The 19,947-nt window shown below is 40.0% G+C and overlaps 1 protein-coding gene across 2 annotated transcripts in view; it reads left to right on the top strand.

Moving 5' to 3' along the window:
- Positions 1 to 1,221: 1,221 nt before the first annotated feature.
- Positions 1,222 to 19,947, top strand: part of ulk1b (unc-51 like autophagy activating kinase 1) — a 28,663-nt gene continuing 9,937 nt past the window's right edge. For both annotated transcript variants that reach the window (XM_053478361.1, XM_053478360.1), the window contains exons 1-15: positions 1,222 to 1,847; positions 2,438 to 2,530; positions 2,630 to 2,671; positions 8,400 to 8,432; positions 9,071 to 9,107; positions 14,297 to 14,470; positions 14,876 to 14,949; positions 15,029 to 15,130; positions 16,508 to 16,566; positions 16,673 to 16,755; positions 16,882 to 16,932; positions 17,173 to 17,261; positions 19,023 to 19,185; positions 19,357 to 19,417; positions 19,796 to 19,885. In XM_053478361.1, the coding sequence (XP_053334336.1) occupies positions 1,758 to 1,847; positions 2,438 to 2,530; positions 2,630 to 2,671; positions 8,400 to 8,432; positions 9,071 to 9,107; positions 14,297 to 14,470; positions 14,876 to 14,949; positions 15,029 to 15,130; positions 16,508 to 16,566; positions 16,673 to 16,755; positions 16,882 to 16,932; positions 17,173 to 17,261; positions 19,023 to 19,185; positions 19,357 to 19,417; positions 19,796 to 19,885 (1,241 nt within the window). In that variant the 5' untranslated portion in view covers positions 1,222 to 1,757. The remainder of the gene's footprint in view (positions 1,848 to 2,437; positions 2,531 to 2,629; positions 2,672 to 8,399; positions 8,433 to 9,070; positions 9,108 to 14,296; positions 14,471 to 14,875; positions 14,950 to 15,028; positions 15,131 to 16,507; positions 16,567 to 16,672; positions 16,756 to 16,881; positions 16,933 to 17,172; positions 17,262 to 19,022; positions 19,186 to 19,356; positions 19,418 to 19,795; positions 19,886 to 19,947) is intronic.

Here is a 19,947-nt window from a genome sequence, read left to right as displayed (position 1 = left end):
GCATGTTTCCCCCCTGCTTGGTGGGGTTCCTCTGGGTAGTCTGGTTTCTTCCCACAGTCCAAAGACCTGTAGACTAGTCTAATTGGTGCTTCCGAATTGCCTATAGTTTGTGAATGAGTGTGTGAGCGTGTATGTGTGTGCCCTGTGATGGATTGACACCCTGTCCAGGGTGTACCATGCCTTGTGCCCTATGTCTCCTGGGATAGGCTACAGGTGCCCTGCGACCCTAAATGAATAAGCGGAATAGATGATAAGTGAGTGAGTGAACTGGTGGTGTTCTTCAGTTTAAACTGGTCATCCTTGGTCTAGACTCATTAAATGATCTATGTTGGGACAATTAATAAATATGGATATTATCTACAACTCTATGTGCACCTTTTCATGCATTGCATATCTGCCACATGATTGGATGATTGGATAATTGTAAAATGTGTACGGATGTTCCTGATAAAGTGGTCAGTGAGTGTTTATATAAAATACATTTGAAAATATGTATGTATTTTGAAATACATTTTCATTCATAAATATAGTGCATTGCATAATATGGTCTCCTGGAATAGGCTCCAAGCCCCTGCGATCCTGTACAAGACAGGCGGTATAGATCGATGAATGAATGAATGAATGAATGTTTTGGTTTTAATCACCTCATGCATATCACCTACACAGTCACATGCTTGTTGTCACATTCCTTAAAACCACAAGCTAAATCTGATACTAGAGTATTACATATTGGGATTTAGTTAGAGCAGTCGTGGCTCAGAGTCTTAAGACACTAAGATACTGTTCACGGCGGTTTAAGCTCCAGCTCCCCCGGAAGGTTGTGGTTGGGCCATTGAGCCAGGCCCTTAACCCTGTCTGCCTCAGAGGATCATCATCTGTATATATCATGGCTGACCCTGTGCCCTGACCCTCAGCTACGCAGCTACGCTCATGAAAAAAGAATTTCACTGTGCAGTAAAGTATAGATGACAAATAGAGGCTTAACTTAAATTTAGTATAGAATTTACCACAGACATAAGAAGTTAACAGGGTATGTTTTTTTAACATCTTGACCTAATATTAATTGTGATTTCTGACAGAGCCAACCCAGGGAGTGTTGTGATTGGCTGGATTCGTGACCGACTTTCTCTGACGTCATTAGGAGCGACAACAGTGAGGCGCTCGCGGTGTGCGCATGCGCGGTGTTTTTCTTTTCTTTTTTTTTTTTTTACTCTCCGCGAATTGGAAGTCTTTGTTGCTACGAACTGATGAACCTGTTTCGTGCTTCATTATTTTAAAGCAATCCAATAATAATACTTCTTAATTAATTAATTCATCATGCGTTAAAGAAAATAGCTTACGATGCCGACGCAACAAAAACGAATGTTTGCACCGGATCTGTGAAAAACAAAACGCGCTGATGTAATCTAAGCTTTCGGTGTCGGACATGTACACAAACAAAACCGAGGCTGGGGTTTAAGGTGGTGCTGTCAGGCAGGTCGGAGTGCGCAACAAAAACAATCGCAACATGACCGGCCTCGGGAGGTAAACAGAAGTCCTGAAGGAGTGCGTCTTCATCGGAACGGTTAATCGGTTACCATGAAAGAGGAAAGGAGCATTTCTTTGCGAAGGCAGCACATGGAATACGACATCGGGCTTCACCTTTCCAGCTGCCTTGACGACGCGGAGAAGGGGACGGAAAGAGGAGGAATCGGGAGCGATCCCGAATAATAATAGTAATAATAATAATAATCGGTGCGAGTAAAATTTGCAGCGATATGGAGACAGTCGGGAAGTTTGAGTTCAGCAGGAAGGACCTCATAGGCCATGGGGCATTCGCAGTGGTGTTTAAAGGCAGGCATCGAGAGGTAAGGCACTTCGATCATCAATAACTACAATAAAAGTAGAAGTCGGTTTGCCTTGTTCTGTTGCCTGCCGTATGTGTTTGTGTGTTTCATGGATTTAGGCCCGTGAGCTCCACTTGAGCTCGATCACATCAGTGGTCCACCTTAAAAAACAGGCCTCAACACAAAAGGCTTGCACTTAGAATATGTATATATATTTTTCTTTTTCTAAATGCACTTCATCACACTTTTTTTTTTTTTACTCCAGCACTAGATTTGCTTTTTTTTTTTTTACTTTTTCGTCTGTATAGCAAATACTGCTCATTTGCGTTAATTAGAAAACCCTAAACAGCAACCAGAAGCTACTGAAATCATCATTTCCTTCACTGCTCTAACATATACGTCATAATAATAACCATCGTTTCAGTCTAACGTCACGGTTTGAATGCTTATTTTATATAAATATATAATGATCGTTTTTTATGTCTAATCAGACAATGTATTTTGACATGCCCGGGCATGCATACACAATATGAACACCTTCATTACACACTCTCTAAATATCATACGATCTGAATAGCTACTAAAGTGTTGTTTTATATTTTTCTGAGTAGAAGCATGACTGGGAGGTTGCTGTGAAATGCATCAATAAAAAGAATCTAGCGAAATCACAAACTCTACTGGGAAAAGAGATCAAAATATTAAAGGTGAGGTTTAATCTGATCTAAGCACGTGGTTTTCCTTTTTTGAGGGGATGTTACGTTTTTGTAAAAGTGACCCATGCATTTATTTTTTTCTGTTGAAAGGAGCTGAAGCATGAAAACATCGTCGCATTACATGACTTTCAGGTAAGCAGTGTAAATTTAACAGCCAGTGTTTATGTAGCGACTGAAACTCCGCCCATTCAGACGCGTCATGGTAGCCTGAGCGCCTGTCATTGGTCCGTTTCTGGCACGTGGCTAATGTTGACATGACATGTGCGCTGGATGCAGAAGGGGAGACTTGCAGAGATCATGGGAGTGTAGTGCATGTGTGTGTGTTGAGCATTTTTGTCGATTTTCTGACATTTTTAAGACGTTATATTAAGGCTTATTTATTATATAATAATATAATTATTATTAAATTGAAGGAAAAAACTTTTTTTAATAGTAGTGGTGGGAATAATAATAATAATAATAATTATTATTAATATTATCATTATTATATTTACAAAAAAAATTCATATGAAAGAGTTGTATTATTGTGAGGGAAAAAATCGGAATCACACTCTGAAAAAAATATATATTACAAGCATGTCATTGTTAAAGGAGAACAATTCATATTATTATCAGAGAAAGTTGTTTTTTGGTCTTTCTGCTGCTACCATTGAGAGGTCGCCACAGCACACCATCCAATCCGCACAAAACAAAGATTTTTACACCGGATGACCTTCCTGATGCAATTCTCCTTTGGACCGGCACTGCATCCAGTGGTTTGGGTTTGGACTTTGGATAGAAATCAAACCCGGGCCTTCCGCATGACAGGAGAGAAACCTAACACTGAGCCACCAATGCCCCCCATTATTCTAAGAAATCAAATAATATTCGAAAAGGTGATTGTATTCCTAGAATGGGAATAAATTTACATCTAAAAAGCCATAATACAAAATTAAAGGCGTCACAATATGAAGAAAAAAAATCACTATTATAAAACTGATTGACATTTACAAAAGACTTTAAACACGATGCTCGGTGATGAGTCCGCAGTACTGAGAAAACTTTCTACCTTGATGGTATCCGAGCACTAGTGAAACGCTGGAATAAGTGCATTAGTGTAGCAGGGGACTATATAGAAAAAAAAATCTATTGTCGTTCTCCACTATCAAAAGTCCTGTTTTGAATCGAATGCCCCTTATAATTATGGTGAATACACATTATTTAATTGGCACAGCTACTATTTTAGTCTCCTTACTTTATTAGGATAGTAGAAACCTTACTTTTTCTTCTCCTTATTGTGATCATATTACTGATTTGTAGGTGCCTTATTTGTTAAGAATTAACATAAAATGCTATGTTAATGTGTGTGTTATGTAGCGTAACAAGTCCAGACATGCAGTCATACTGGTACACAATGTTGGACAGCTGTCTACAGTTCTGTTTAAGGAAAAAACAGGTGTATCCAATGGACATTTAATGTTTCACAAAGTCAGATTTAATAATAAATAAGAGATTAACCAACAAAAATATTTAAATAATCGTGTTTAATTTTGTTTGAGAATTTTCCAATATTGTTAGTTGTCATTTTGTATCTTCAACTTTGACAGATTGACATTTTTTATTATAATATATGAGATGCACTAACCGAAGTTGATTAACAGGTGAGAAAATGGACTTGGGTTAGTATATCTCATATTTCCTAATAAAAATGTGACTGAATTTGGGTGAATCTGAATCAGAGTTAAATCGATTCCTCACCTTAGATTGCTGTCTGGTGTGGTTTAGTTTAATATTGTGCACAATTTAACGAACCAAAATGCACAGATCAGTGCGGCACATAGAGCTACAACTCGTAAAAATGTTTCATTATTTATTTTCATTGGCTTTAAATGCAGGAGTGAAAAAATGTAAACACATTTTTAAAGCCAAAAATGTGTTTATAGAAATCACAGAATCATTCAAGCATAGAGAATGCAGCGCCGCTCCTCAATAGCTACTTTTAAAACTTTTTCATTTTCGGTTTGATTGGCCAAATATCCAGGAACCACCAAATTCATCCAGTGCTACAGCTTTGTGCTTGGGCTCGGTTCTTAAACCGCCAAATGAACCCACTTCATTTTTGGTTTACTTCATGCAGTTAATTGTATTTAGAAATAATTTTACACTGCATTCGAACTGCGCTAGAGTTTTCTTATGACTGGATCAAGACAAGACTATCTCTCTGATGGTCAGTTGATCAGACTAATGAGGGAGCTGCACCAGGGTTTAATTTGTAGCATAGAGCCAAAATAAACATTCCTTATTACATGAAGCATCACTTTCAGTAAGACATGTTAATTTGTCTGTCAGGACTAACCGGTTCAACAGCGATGTACTTTTGATAGCAACACCACTCTCTTCTGTGTTTTGCATAAAGTTAATACGGTAGTAATTTTAACTCGCACCCTGCGGCTGAACACGCGGGAGCAGCTCAGCTCAATCACATGAGCCTTTCATTCTATGTACCGTCAGTCTGAGCTAGACTTGTTTTATAGCTAAAGATGTTTAACCTAATTTACTTAGTAGAGTTTGCTCATTAGACCCGAGTGTAAGTATCAGGTACCGTGAAACTGTGTGCACTGCGGTGTCACTGATCCGTCCGTCCCTATTGCATGACTGAAAATGAAAGCGCTGTGTTGACGTTCTGCAGGAAGGCATAGAGAATAAAGTGAAATTATGCCTCTTGAATTAGATATAAGGATCGCATCAAGGCAGATCATATTTTAGTCTGAGCTTGTGCTGAAGCTTTAGTGTAAGCTAAAGATTTACTGACCTCAGCATTATTAGTTTCTATGTGGCATTTTTTTTTTTTTAGTGCTTTATGTCTCCAGACTTGTGTGTTTTATAAGGTTCCATCTTCCAGTCATTCATCTCATAGTGTGAAGAAAGTAAACTTGAAAAGTGACTTGAAGCCTCTCCTATAGGCGAAGCAACTTTTAACACTTATTAGTTAATATTATTTAGCTCATGTTTAACCACATATACTCCATAAGAGTAATAAAAAAATATATTTTTTAAATTTGCCATTATGCATAACCACATTGAATTTGAAATGAAGGACTCGCAATTAGTTAAATGAAAACTTCTAGCTTTCATTCATGGCTTTTGACAGCATTAACTATTTAGGAATTTTTTTGTTGGGTCATAAATAATGAAGCAAATGGCTGACAAGCACTTTTATGGCCAGGTGTGGCCTGTTTCCTCGTTACACAAGTGAAGGAGGCCATCATTAGGCTGAACAAAAAAATAACTATAAATAAACTCATCGGAACCAAAAAACATTGGGTGTGGCCAGTGCAACAGTTTGGAATGTTCTTCAAAATAAGGAATTAACTGGCAAGTTCGGCAACAGCAAAACACCTGTAAGACCACAGAAAACAACTACAGTAAATGACCGCAGAATTCCGTCGATGGTAAAGAAGAAACCTTTTCTTCTCTAGCCCAGGCAAGAACATTCTTGGGAAGGTAGGCATGTCATCAAAGTCAAGAGACTGCTTAATGAAGGTAAATACAGATGCTTCACAACAAGGCGCAAACCACTGGTAATGCTCAAGAACAGAAAGCTCAGCTTAGACCCTGCCAGAAAACACCTTTCTAAGCCTGACCAGGTCTGGAATAAGATTCTTTGGAGTGATGAGACGAAGATTACGTTAATGGGAAGAGAAAATTCACGGAGAAGCAAAGGAACAGCTCATGATACAGAGCATACCACATCATCTGTCAAACGTGATGGTAGCAGTGGAATGGCTGCCAATGGAACCGGGTCACTGGTTAGGATGATGGGATGCCACTTCATACTGGAGATGGAGAATGATGCAAAACATACAGTGAAAGCTACCCAAGAGTTTCTCAAGGCAAAGAATTAGTGCCTTCTAGATATTCTTCACTGGCTGAGTCAGTCATCTGTTCTGTTTAACAGAATTATGTCCCGACCTAAGTTTGAATTTTAACTATCCAAATGCAAACTTGGTTCCTGTGGTTCCATAAATATTACAGATATTAAAATTGTGCAATTTGTTCCAGGAATGAAGAAAAAATATAAACTGCGTGTGTTTATGGTAGTGTTATCAAATGTGACTTCTTGCTGTCACCATTAGTGGCTTATCATCCAGTCAGCATGCCCCGTCTTGGCACCAGCTAGTCAGTGTGTTTTTCCAAGCTAAGAACATAATCTTTTACAGCTTAGCCATTATAAACGATGCGCTCTCAGATCTGTAATGCAATAAAAATTAGGTCAGCCTAAATAGACGGCAAATAACTGGCTAGCCGTGTTTTTGCTTGGCTTCGGATCTCCACAACGACCAAAAAAAAACTTTCGCCTGGCTGAGTCAGCAGAAATGGATCTGTTCAAACCAGCACGTCTGATTGGCTGGAGGGAAAGTAAAGTGAGGTCAGCTGTTGCTAAAGTGCCATAGAGGTAGAATAGCTTTGTTTTTTTTTAAGGACTTGGTTCGCTGTTTGCTTTGCAGAGCTCAGCTGCAGTAAGAGCTTGGGACAGGTCGGTTATTGTTTGTTGGTGGTAGTTGCTAAGTTGTAAATTTTATCAAGTTATTTCCACTGCGTTGGTGCGGAAAGCATAATTATAAAAGAGTAAAAGCCTTGGACTATGTTCTAGCAACATATAAAACATAATTTCCCTTTTAAGAGAAATTACTTGGGAATGTTTCCAAAATAGGGAAGTCTTTTCTCCTTGTTGGACGAGCGTGAGTTGGACGAGCAGGACATCCATGCGAACGAGCCGTTACTTAAGCCTTCACAGTCAAATACCTAATTTCCACCACACTGGTGCTGGTGCCAGGTGGCGGTTCTGGTGCTCGGCCGGTGCTAGACTGGGAACCACCGAGAACCAGCCTGCATTTACACTAGACAGGAGCTCAGCGGGAGCTGCATGATAATACGTCACATACCACGCCACATACTGTATTTCAGTATCCAAAGGCATCTTATTCAACGTGTTATAACCACTGAAAGAGATCGACATAGACAACTTGCTTATTCACTATTTGGTCGGTTGTTCGTGTGAAGCCTGCGACTATTAGCTCTTCTCATGTTTTCAGTCTCAGTCAAGCACTTTACAATTTTTGTTGAATCTTGGCGGATGTCCAAATAGCTTAAAGCGCTTTTGTTTCGTCCGCGCTCCACATTAACGGACTTTGGGTCTCCGCCATTTTTATTTAATTTTTTTTAACACTCCCTATAATTCCCCCCACCGCTCATGACGTCACGGGTTCTCGCGACTAGACCAGCAGAGTTTAGGGGCCGGTTCGGTGCTTATTTTAGAGCACCGGCACCAATTTTTTTCTGTGGAAAAGCACGGCACTGGTTCCAAAATTGGGAACTCGCACGGGAACCAAAGCAGTGGAAAAGGGGTAAAAGAGTTCCAGTGAAAGCGAGGCCTTGTTTGTCATTGGTCACATGACGCTCAGGAAACCTAAACACACCTCAAAGCAAGGCATTATTTGAAAGCGCCATTTCTGTTTGGCACTTTGGTGTCGTATATAACATCACTACTCCATGCCCCCTTTGACCACACACAAGATAAATGAAATGGATAAAAGATAAATGTTTAAAAGGCAAGAAAAAAAGTGCTCGACATGTTTCACCCCAAAGTTGATTATTTTAAAGAAAGTGCAGGTTATAAAACGCCTAATAATAAAGTGCCATTTTATAACCTGCACTTTCTTTAAAATAATCAACTTTGGGGTCATAACAGTAATGCCACTTTGTATCACATTACCTGGTTGTTACTGTTACCATAAATGCATAATGTTGGTTTTTATTCTGTACTTTATTGTGATTTTTGGCTTGGAGTTAAACTGCTTCATGTGTGGTTCTTTTTCAGGAGACGGCGAGCTCTGTGTATTTGGTGATGGAGGTAAGATTATTTTTTATTGTTAGTTTGTTCTTGTTTATTTTTATTTTTATTTATTTTATTATTATATATATATATATTTTTTTACATTGCACTGACCATCTCGTCCGCCACTTGTGTAGCCTACAGCGTAGATTCAACGTTGAAATGACGCGGAAGTGAAAATCGGATTTGAAGCAGCTTTTTTACCGCTTTTAGAAATAAAGCTTTTCCAAACTGTGTGTAAATCCGAACCTGCCGCCTTGCTGGTGTAGAGTGCATGGAGTGGAAACCGAGATATTTTTTTTTTTTACGTTTTTTGTCCTCTCGACGTTGCGTGCTTGTCTTTGTTTGATGCATGTGCTATAGCTATATATCTAGCTAAAACGGCTAGTCTGGATGTGTGTCGTTTTGGAACGAAAGCTTTAAAAGATACGCTGCTTAATGTAGATGAGGTCTCATTTTGATTATCAAAGGTGAACTAATACAAGGAGGTTTGGTAGAAGTGGAGAAGAGCAGGGTCCGGGATCGATATGCATTTCAATGCCTCGCGGTCTGATCCATTGTACTCATTCCGAATCCTGCATTCTAATGAATTGGTTGCTGCGTTATCTATTATTCGGTGTTCGCGATTAAAGCTGTTTCTCATTTCCTTTTAACAGTACTGTAATGGAGGAGACCTGGCTGACTACCTGCATTGTGAGTATATAAATAACACTGAACAGAATTGTGTGAGGGTTTTTTTTTTCTTCCTCTCCCATACACTTTACACATCTTTAAGCCTTTCTTTATTCTTTTAAAACATTCAACGTTTTAGTAGCTAGAATTTCTCACAATGTATGCGGTTTGATGAAAGATGGAGAGAGGTCTGATGTCTGATGATGTTTGAGTTTCTTTTAAATGAAGTAGACCAGGTTCAGAACTCAGGAAGTGAAGCTGGGGAGGGGTAAGTGTGTGTGTGCGTGCATGTGTGTGTTTAGTTGCAAACTAAAGGAAGTCTACAGTCGAGACCTAGCGTGCTTTTTTGAAACAGGACAGAGACGTGCTGTCTGGCTTATCAGTATACTAGCAAAACATAGAAGTTAAATATCCTGCCTGCACTGTGTTCTTCAACACACAATAAAAGGCTAGTCATAATAACCGTGAATCATGGGCATTCAAACTTAATGGAAAAATACATCAATAATCTATCAAGGACGTTTTTATAATAGAACCAGACGATTGCTTGATGTTTTCATGTGCATGTTTAATCAAGATGCGGGCTAGATGACATTACCTGCTGTTGCGTTGTTCCATTCATCACGTCGTTTCCCCATGTTTCCCCTTAAAGACAAGCATTGAAGGGAGCAAAGCAAACACTTACAGACCTCACAAAACAGCCCACACAACTGCATGTTAGCAAGAAATTATTCTCTTTAAACGAATGTGTAGGCTTCCAATCATCATTACACCTCCCCTATGATATTTAAATACATACAGTACCTGCACTACCAGTGAAACGTTCGGCACACCTTCTAATTCCATGGATCGCTCCTGATTTGTATTTCTTTCTCCCCTTTAATATAATGCTGAAGGCATCCAACATATGCTATAATCTCCTTTAAACAGTTAATATTGAGATGTTTCTGCAACTTATGCTCTGTAAAGTCTTCATAAGAACTCTAATCTGTGGTGCTGTTTGTTAATGAGTGATTTCTCAGGCTGGTAACTTCTTCTCCTGGTTATGCTTTCCTTGGAAGGTCTTCATCAAAGCCAGTTTCCTCATGGTGCTTATATGCTTACAAGTGGCGAGCTTTTGATCAAAGAACTGTTAGACAAAGGCCCGTTCCTTCTCTACCATTAAAGTATACTTGGACCTAAGGTTGTCTCCACAGATTATAGCTCTATGATCTTCGACCTTCATAGCTTCTGTCCCCCTCCTTTTGCTTTTGAGAAGCAGGCAAAATTGCATAATTTGTGTCCGGGACATGCACTATGGGTCTACATGGACCGTGCAATGAATAATTGCACTTATGTGATCAATTGTTGGTCTGCTTTGCCAGTCCAGTAAAGGGTAGAGCATTGTCTAAACAACAGCTTTTCCATTGGATTGTGGAAGTTATTTCATTAGCTTATAGCAGTAAGGGTGTTCCATTGCCTCAGGGTGTGAAGGCACATTCAATGAGAGCTATGGCAACATCTTGGGCGCTGTTTAAGGGCCCAAGATCCTTAAACAAGAAGGGTCCGTAGATGATATTTGCACGGCAGCCAGTTGGTCTTCACCGCACACTTTTGTCCGGTTCTTGACATAACGGCCCCCTCGGTGGCCCATTGTGTCCTCTCTGCGGGTTCCATTAGGTAGTAGAGTAGCTTTAAAGGTTCTTGTTCGTAACTTTGGTAGATGCTCGGCGGGGCATGAATATATATGTACCATACGTTATGTGTTGTACCTAGTGAATCGACTGAAAGGGAACGAATGGTTATGACTATAACTTCTGTTCCCTGAGAGAGAGGAACTAGGTACAACACATTGCTGCCCTGCCTCTCAGCTTAGCTCGGCGAAGAGCGGCTGTCGAATTGAGAATCAACCGTGTTGACGATGGCTTATAGGTATAGGCGGGGCTACATCTACGTCATCACAGGTTTGACTGCCTTTACGGCGTGGATATAGGTAGCTTCAGCCAGGACACGAGAGGACGTGATATCCAATACGTTATGTTTTGTACCTCGTTCCTCTCCCTCAGGCAGAGGTTCTAGTCATAATCATCTGTTTTGGAATCTCCAGTAAAATAGATTAAATAAGGTGGTGGTTATAATTTTATATAATTTTCTCGTGGAGGGTTTTGGGAGAGAATTACTTACTTATAAACCCTTTTGTATTTGCGATTAGATTAGAAAGTTGTTTTTTCTCATTGCCATTTCAGGCAGAAAATTGCATACAGTCGAATAAAATAGTTTTCTCCAAGGGCTTGGTGCAGTGTTACAGAGGTCAGAGACAGCAGTGTACAACATGTAGGCCAAAACTAAAGTGAGACGAAACGTCAGCGCATTGCTAGACAGTTATGCATACAAAAATAGAATTCAAAAACTTTTTTTTTTAAAGGACATTAAGTACGACAAACAAAAAAAGGTTTAGTAACTGGAGTGTGTGGTGAGTTACTCCTGATGTATAAACCCTATGGCGTAGCCTGACGCACACACACACACTTACTCATCATCTATACCGCTTTATCCCGTGTTTAGGGTTGCAGGGGGGCTTGGAGCCAACCCCGGGAGTCTTGAAGCACGAGGTGGGGTACACCCTGGACAGGGTGCCAATCCATCGCAGGGCACACACATTCACACTCGGTCACACAATGCAGGCGATTCGGGAATGCCAATTAGCCTAATGTCTTTGGACTGTGGGAGGAAACCGGGGTCCGCTAAGGAAACCCACCAAGCGCGTGGAGAACATGCAAACTCTATGCACACATCAAACCTGGTTGGGAATCAAACCCAGCCCCTGGAGGTGCAAGACGACAGTGTTAACCACCGTGCCGCCGCCTGACACACACTACGCTAAAAATGTAACTACGCAAACTGATTGGTCGCATCATATTTGTTCAGCTTTTTCTTCTACGTTCGCATTGTTTAATTGAGTCGACTGTAATTTTTTTTCTCCAACATCATCTCTCGTTTGTAGTACAGCAATTTCAGTACAAGTAACTGTTATTCAACTAGCTACAGCTCCAACAACAGTTTCATTCGTCATTGTTTGTAGTCCAACATAAAAGTCTTGAAATGAATCACAGTGGTGAAGTGTGAAACAAAGCACAGTGGCATAGAAACCTGAGCGCCAACCCCACAGACAGACAGACAGACAGACAGGCACTAGTATAACTGCTTACGGTGCTGTACGGCACTTGCATAGCCTACGGGATAGGCTCCACGTAGAATCGACGCAGAAACATAAAGCTGCCTTTAGGGTACTAATAATGAAAGCGACAGACTGAACACAGTGCTGTGAAAAACTGGCTAAACAAGCAAAGTTAGAAAGAGTCTGGAACTTGCTGAGGGCTGAGCGTAAGCCTTCTGTCTGGTTTTTGCTGAGAATTTTGTTTACGACTGCTTTATGGCCAGGAAGTTGTGACCTACTGAGATTACGACTAGTCATTTACCCTGTCATGGCAGCGTTTTACCTTTAATGTCTCTTTTTACTAAACCACAATATTACGAAACTTTTTTTTTTTGTTTTAAGCTAATATATTCTTTTATTTATCTATCTGCAATCTAACTTTACAAGGTTAGAATGAGCAAATACACAAAATATGGTTAACTAGCATCCATGTTCTTGGTATGACAATGGGACGTCCTGAAAATGTACTGAAAATCATATATTTTATGCCATTCGTAATTCACCTTCAATCTGAAATTTGTGTTAAAGGGTTATACTTGGAAGTGTTAATTAAAACGAATAAATTTTTCCTCTTCCCATGGTGTTCTGGAAGTTCAAATAAAGCTCAGGTGTGACCTTTGGAACGTTCCAAAGAGTTTCATAGGAGTAAACCTTTTCACATAGCAGGGTTGGAACGGAAACGGTTGCATGCACATGTATATAGGTTGTTGTAAAGGTCAAAACTCGATGTAGGTTTCAGTGGTATAATTAAACCCCCCAGATCCTTCCCTACCGTTTGGCACACATGCAAACCATGTATTAATTGCAAAGTTTAATATCACAGTGCAGAATGAAGTTTTGGTGAACCTGGGGTGTTGTTTTATGTGCTCCCTATTGCTGTTTTTTTTTTTTTTGCAGACGCACAAGTGCTTTCACTCACTCGGACTGCTTTGTGCTTCTGCAGGTTGCCAGGTCATGCAAACAAAATCCCCGATGCAGTGCCGTAACTCCGCCCACTCTGATAAAAACCTGGCCAAATATTAATATCTGTTGTAGAACTCATTCTGTATTACAATTATATTACCACATACTTGGTTTTACTGAAATCAGCCTGATTTTATTTTTTATATAATAAACTGTACCAATTATAAATACCCTGTGCTCGCATAATAAAAAAATCATATAATTATGCTTTATATTGTACTTTAATTTATTAAGAGAATATTTTATTCGAAACATTTATCAGGCATTTCGATTTATTTTAATTTAAGACCATGGACAAGTTATTTGCTTTAAGTTCTCTGCATTCTGCAAGTAATAAATAGAAAGCGAGATTTTAGAGCCCAATTTCTGGTGAATGGTCCAGTCCGGCCCAAATCGATACCATCCGAATGGGAAGTTTTGTAATCCGTGCACTCCTCTTACTGTATATTTAAAATGTCTTTCCATTATAAAGTAATGTGAAAAAAAATTCGAGACATATGTTGCTTCCAAAGAGTCAGACGTTCTTGTATTTTTAATGTAGTCTTGAGGAATCCTTCTACAGGCCTCCTGAAGGACTTTTTTGGCTGTCAGTTTTGGCAGGTTTTTAGCACGTATTTCCAGTCCAGTAACTGTACCTGAGCAGTTTCCGAGGAGTGTTGCTTGTGTTAAGCCACACCGTGACCTGTTAATCATTTAAGCATGAAAAAAAAAAAAATCTAACTCGAACCAGTGAGAAACAGGCGCAGATGATGACAGATGATTAGTATACTGGTGACGCTGAATGCTGAGTGGTTGAAACAGACGAGAGGGGAAATGAGGTTGCTGCTGAGGTTCTTACATAAACAATGAATTTTTAAATAGTATCTTGATCTATATCATTTCCTTTAATTGCATGTGAAGAAATGACGGTTCAAGACTTGTGCACAGTAACTCTTAATTATTTGTCTCGTACCTGCTTTCTCACTTATAGTTGCATAAACTGTGGAGTAACAGATAATATGAGGTTAGAAATAACTGACGAATTCCATTCTCTTCCTCCATGTGCACACAGCCAAGGGCACGCTGAGCGAGGACACCATCCGTGTGTTCTTACAGCAGATAGCAGGCGCCATGAGAGTCCTGCAGGCCAAAGGCATCATCCACAGAGACCTGAAACCACAGAACATCCTGCTGTCTCATCCAGCTGGCCGCAAGTCCCACAGCAACACCACCTGCATCAAAATAGGTAGAGCGTGATGTGTATTTGGTTATACGCTGGTTATGTAGTCTTTACAGATTGTAAAGATATACTGTACAAGTCTACTATCAGAGGAATATTGTGTTTTTTGCTATTCGGTTATTGTATTTTGACATTTACGACATTTCTGACCAAACAATTTGATTGCAAGAGTGCATCTCAGAACTCAAGAGCATATTGTAACTGTGGATTTAATTATAGCTGTATTATTTCTGGATTGCTTATGTTTTCATTTCTCTATTGGTAATTTCCTGCCTTTCTGTCGACTCTTAGCAACTTAACTTGGCACTCATCTTATTACTGGAACAGTATGTTTTGTTAGTTCCTTCTTAGCCCCCTTGTATAGTATTTTGAAAAGAATCTCAGGATACCTGTCGCTTCTCGTCTCCACAGCTGACTTTGGTTTTGCACGGCACCTTCAAAACAACATGATGGCCGCCACCCTCTGCGGCTCCCCCATGTACATGGCAAGTAACCTCCATCCGTCTTCTGCATGTTATCCTGTTTCTCATGCACTTTATAACCCCGGGATGCTCCTCACACCAGGCTCCAGAGGTCATCATGTCTCAGAACTATGACGCCAAGGCTGACCTGTGGAGCATAGGAACCATAGTGTTTCAGTGCCTGACTGGGAAAGCCCCATTTCAAGTAAGTGCTGGTCTTTTTCTATTATTTAAAAGGCTACAATAACCTTAATAGCTTGTTTTTTTTAGAGCCATAGAGGTTCTATTCCTGAGTTTTCCATCCTTAAGATATTTTGGTTCTATTTTATATTTAAGTGTCTATGATAAAGATGTAGTGAGCCATAAACTATACACTAGCTCCACTAGACCCTGGACAGTGTCCCAATCCATCACAGGGCACACACGCACACACTATGGGCAATTTGGAAACACCAGTTAGCCTAATCAGCATGTCTCTGGAGGAAACCCACCAAGCACTGGGAGAACATCTGGACCCTGGAGGTGCAGGGTGACAGTGCTAAACCCTTAAGCCACCGTGCCACCACATATACTATCAAGGAATCTGAAGGACAGGGCACTGGTGGCTCAGTGGTAGGTGTTTCGTCTGCCATGCGAAAGGCCTGGGTTCAGTTTCCGCCCAAACCCCAGCCACTGGATGCAGTGCCGGTCCCAAGCCCGGATAAAATGGAAAGGTTGCGTCAGGAAGTGCGTCCGGCGTAAAACATGTGCCAAGCTTGATGGTCCCGTATCGCGACACAACAACAAGGAATCTGAAGCTTCTACAATGGGAACTGTCTCTCTAAAAGTGCATCGGAACTTTTTTCCCCAGTTTCTTACCCAGAATCATTAAGCCAGTCTCTGATGTAGCCCCACATTCTTATTCTTGGCTCACTGGAACCAACCTTGATGTTGTCTTCTGCTGTTGTAGCCTATCCACCAAAATGCTTTTCTGTTATGTAACTTACAGTTACCCTCTGGTCAGCTAGAACCAGTCCGTTGGTTCTCCTTCGACGATTATCACTGTGAAGGCATTTCTGTCTCAGAAACTGGAGTTTTTTCCCTCCATCAATCTTTAGACAAATATTTGTGTAGCAAAAAAGAGATTAGCGGTTTTTGAAATACTCGAACCAGTTTATCTGGCGCAAACAACCATGCTGAAAGTTACAGTTGTGATGTTTAAAGTAAATGTAAACTTGTGACCTGTACTGTATCTACGTGATTTTTATGAATTGCACTCCAAGTGCCAAGTAATTGGCAGATTATGCCTTTCTATACTTTTACAAACGCTGACAGTAATATTTTATTTTAACTTTTAGTTGTTATGACTACGCATTTGATATGTGCCATGTCACTGAACATGCAGCTCAAACTGTTCTTGCTTCTTTGGACAAACCTTTGCATTTCTCAAAGTGCAGTCATGGAAAGCAAAGTAGGCTGTGCTGGAAATCGAGTGAAATATCCCTCTCTGAGGTTTTAATGAGAAACTTAAGCATATGAAAATAGTAATAAGTATGTAGTACGGAGGTTTTCGTGACTGTGCTATCTGTGTTTCTATTTTTAGGCCAGCAGTCCTCAGGACCTCCGCTTGTTTTATGAGAAGAATAAGACTCTTAGTCCAAAGTAAGTGTCAGGGGTGGAACAGGCTTTTCGTTATACTAGTTCTTCCTCTGATCATACCACTTCTGTCTCTCTTGCTCCCTCTTTTCCTCTCTCGCTCCTCCTGTAGCATTCCCAGAGAAACGTCCGGCCACCTGAGGCACTTGCTTCTGGGCCTGCTACAGAGGAACCATAAGGACCGTATGGACTTTGGTAAGCGTTGCATTTTGAATTATTATTATTATTATTATTATTTTCAGATTTATTTGCATGCGTTTTCCAGGTTTTTCATTAAAACAGTTATGGTATAGTTATTATTGAGCGATGTGCATTTTGTAGATGAGTTCTTCAAGCACCCTTTCCTCGAGGCAAGCTCCACCATGAAGAAGTGTGAGTCTCTTTTCAGGGCATATAGAGCTCTATATTTTACTATTTGGTCTGCTATATTATATTGTAATTATAATATACTGTATATGATTATGTAGTATAATGTATATTAATTATAAGCAGATGTGTTATTTGTGTACACTTAAGATCTTTTGTATTATAGTTATTGTATTTATTTATCTTACAAAGATAAGATGGCAATAGTGACATTTGTGTGTGTGTGTGTGTGTGTGTTTTATATAGCTGCACCGGTGACCCTGACTTGCTTTCCAAGCTCAGGTTCAGCAAGTTCATGTAGCAGCTCATCCACCTCACACCTCGCTTCTCCTCCTGTAAGTGTGTGTGTGTGTGTGTGTGTGTGTGTGTGTGTGTGTGTGTGTGTACATGTGCTTTCTACTGTGTAGTCTCTTGTGACCATATGTGTGTTTTCCATTAGAATAGTAAACATTTGTTTTACTTTTTTATGACCATAGTGGGAACCCAGTAAGTGTCTCGATGAGTGAAGTGATATGATGTGTAAATATTCTTTAAAATCTATACAGCGCATCTCAATAATTTAGAATATTATGAAAGTTTTGGTTTTATAATTTAAGTCACAAAGGGAAACTCGTAGTCTAGATTTTATTACATTTAAAGTGAAATATTATAGGAACATATTTAAAAAAATCTAGTATCTCAGAATATTTCCTAAGATGAATAAAAAAAGGATTTATAATACAGAAAGGAGTTCCAAATGAAATGCAAGCTCCTCTGAAAAAAGAGATTTTGACCTTTGAGAAACAGGCCAGTTCTTTTTCCCCTTTAGCCCCGGTTACATTTTTGACCTTGTCTCTGGTTCAGGAGGGGCTCGACACTAGGAATGCGGCAGTTCGTAGCCCATTTCCTGAAAACATCTGTGTGTGGTGGCTCTTGATGCACTGACTCCAGCCTCATTCCACTCCTTGTGAAGCTCTCCCAAATAGCTGAATCGGCTTTGCTTGACAATCTTCTTAAGATTCTGGTCATCCCTGTTGCTTGTGCATCTTTTCTACCACATGTGTCCCTTTTAATCAACTTTCCATGAATATGCTGCAAACAGCCAGCCCTTTCAGTGATGACCTCCTGTGGCCTTCCTTCCTTGTGAAGGGTTTCGATGATTGTCCTTCAGACCACTGTCAAGTCAGCGGTCTTCTCTCTGATTTCGGTTTCGTTTTTTTTTTTTTATGTTTATGGGACTTTTCGACCATTTTTCCAGAAGCGCACTTGTGTGGTCAGACACTGATACTGTACCTTGCTTTGTGCACTGGTGCCCAGTCCTGTTGGAACAGGAAGGAACTATCCCCAAACTTGTTCCCACAAAGTTGGGAGCATGAAATTGCCAGAAATGTCCTGGTATACTGAAGCATTCACTTCCAACAAGCAAGGTCCATAAAGACATGGATGAGCGATAGAACACGCTTTTGGGGTGGAAGAGCTTGACTGGCCTGTACAGAGTCCTTTTTAATGAATGAGATCGGAGACTGCGAGCCAGGCCTTCTCGTCCAACATCAGTGTCTGACCTCACAAATGCGCTTCTGGAAGAATGGTCAAAAATTCCCATAAACACTCTCCCAGACCTTGTGATAGGCCTTTCCAGAGGAGTTGTAGCTGCAAGAGGTGCGCCAAAATCATCATATTAAACCCTGCGTATTGGGTGTTACTCAAGTTCATATGAATGTGAAGCCAGGCGAACAAATACTTTTGGCGTATATAATATAGTGTATAGCAATAAATTTAGTATGGAAATAATTATACAAACTTTCTTTTTTCCTGAAGTGTGTATAAATTTTTTGACGGACTCTATTTTTTGAGTTATTTGGATTTTTGAATTTCATGAGCAGCAATCATCAAAGTTAAAGCAAAAAGTTCTAAATTAAATGAATAAATAAAGAAAACTTTTTCCACGATATTATACTTTTTTTTTCAGATGCACATATTACTTAAAAATAAATACAAATATAACCGCACAGTTTTTTGTTTTCTGAGTTCAGAGCTGGAAAAATCACCCTAGCCTGATAAACAAAATAAAAATATAATAATATAACATAAGAAATAATATCTCTTTGGATCTGCAGCAGTCCCTTGGTGAGATCCAGCAGAATCGAGCCAAAACGTTGGCCTCCCCTACCCAGGATTCTCCTGGCTTCTTGCTGAAGGATTCAGCCGGTGGTGGAGGAAGCAGTAAGAACTCCTCCTGTGACACAGACGACTTTGTCATGGTTCCGGCTCATTTCCCCAGTAAGTGACATTTTCTGCTCCAGCTCCATTCCTCTTTAACCATATTACTGAGTAACAGGATGGGAGGCGCCAGTCTGAGAGAGCAGGATTCAGACTGTTTATTATTTTGGTCTTTAATCCTTTAACTCACTGTCTGTACATCTCTTTTTTTTGTTTGTTTTTCCTGTCTAGGTGAACTCACATGTGAAATGCCCTCAGGGAAGGTGCTCCAGGACAGTCTTGTGTATAGTGGGTGAGCAACTCATCCTTATCTTTTATCAGTGCTTGACAGAGGGCCATGTGGTTATGGCTCAACGGTTAAAACTCTAATCTTATCTAATCAGCGAGGTTCAGGTGTTCTAGCCCTAGCACCCTCAAGCAAAGCCCATAACCCTTCCTGCCCCAGGGTCACTGTATCACGACTGATGCTGTGTTCTGACCCCAGCTTCGTAACAAGCTGGGATATGCAAAGTAACTCATTTCATTGTGCGGTAAACTACACATAAAACAAACAAAACCTTCTTTATTTTGACTTGTTCATTGTATAATGCACGCAATACTGTTCAACACATTTCACCCTTACTGTTTCTTAATCGGTTAAAAAAAAAAAAATGTCTTCTCTCTGCAACAGGAGTTCTCTTCTTGCGTCTGGAAGCCAGGGCAATCAGGCCAAGTCTCTTCCTCGCTCACCCTCTTACAGCAGCTCTGCAGCACCGGCAAGGTAAAGCAAGTCAAGTTAATTTAGTTTTTAATACCAGAACATATAATCACAATGTATCGTAA

Source organism: Clarias gariepinus, chromosome 19, assembly GCF_024256425.1.
Source record: "Clarias gariepinus isolate MV-2021 ecotype Netherlands chromosome 19, CGAR_prim_01v2, whole genome shotgun sequence".
Lineage (NCBI taxonomy): Eukaryota > Metazoa > Chordata > Actinopteri > Siluriformes > Clariidae > Clarias > Clarias gariepinus.
The sequence above is the reverse complement of the archived record's forward strand: the minus strand, read 5'-3'. Positions and strand labels throughout refer to the sequence as shown.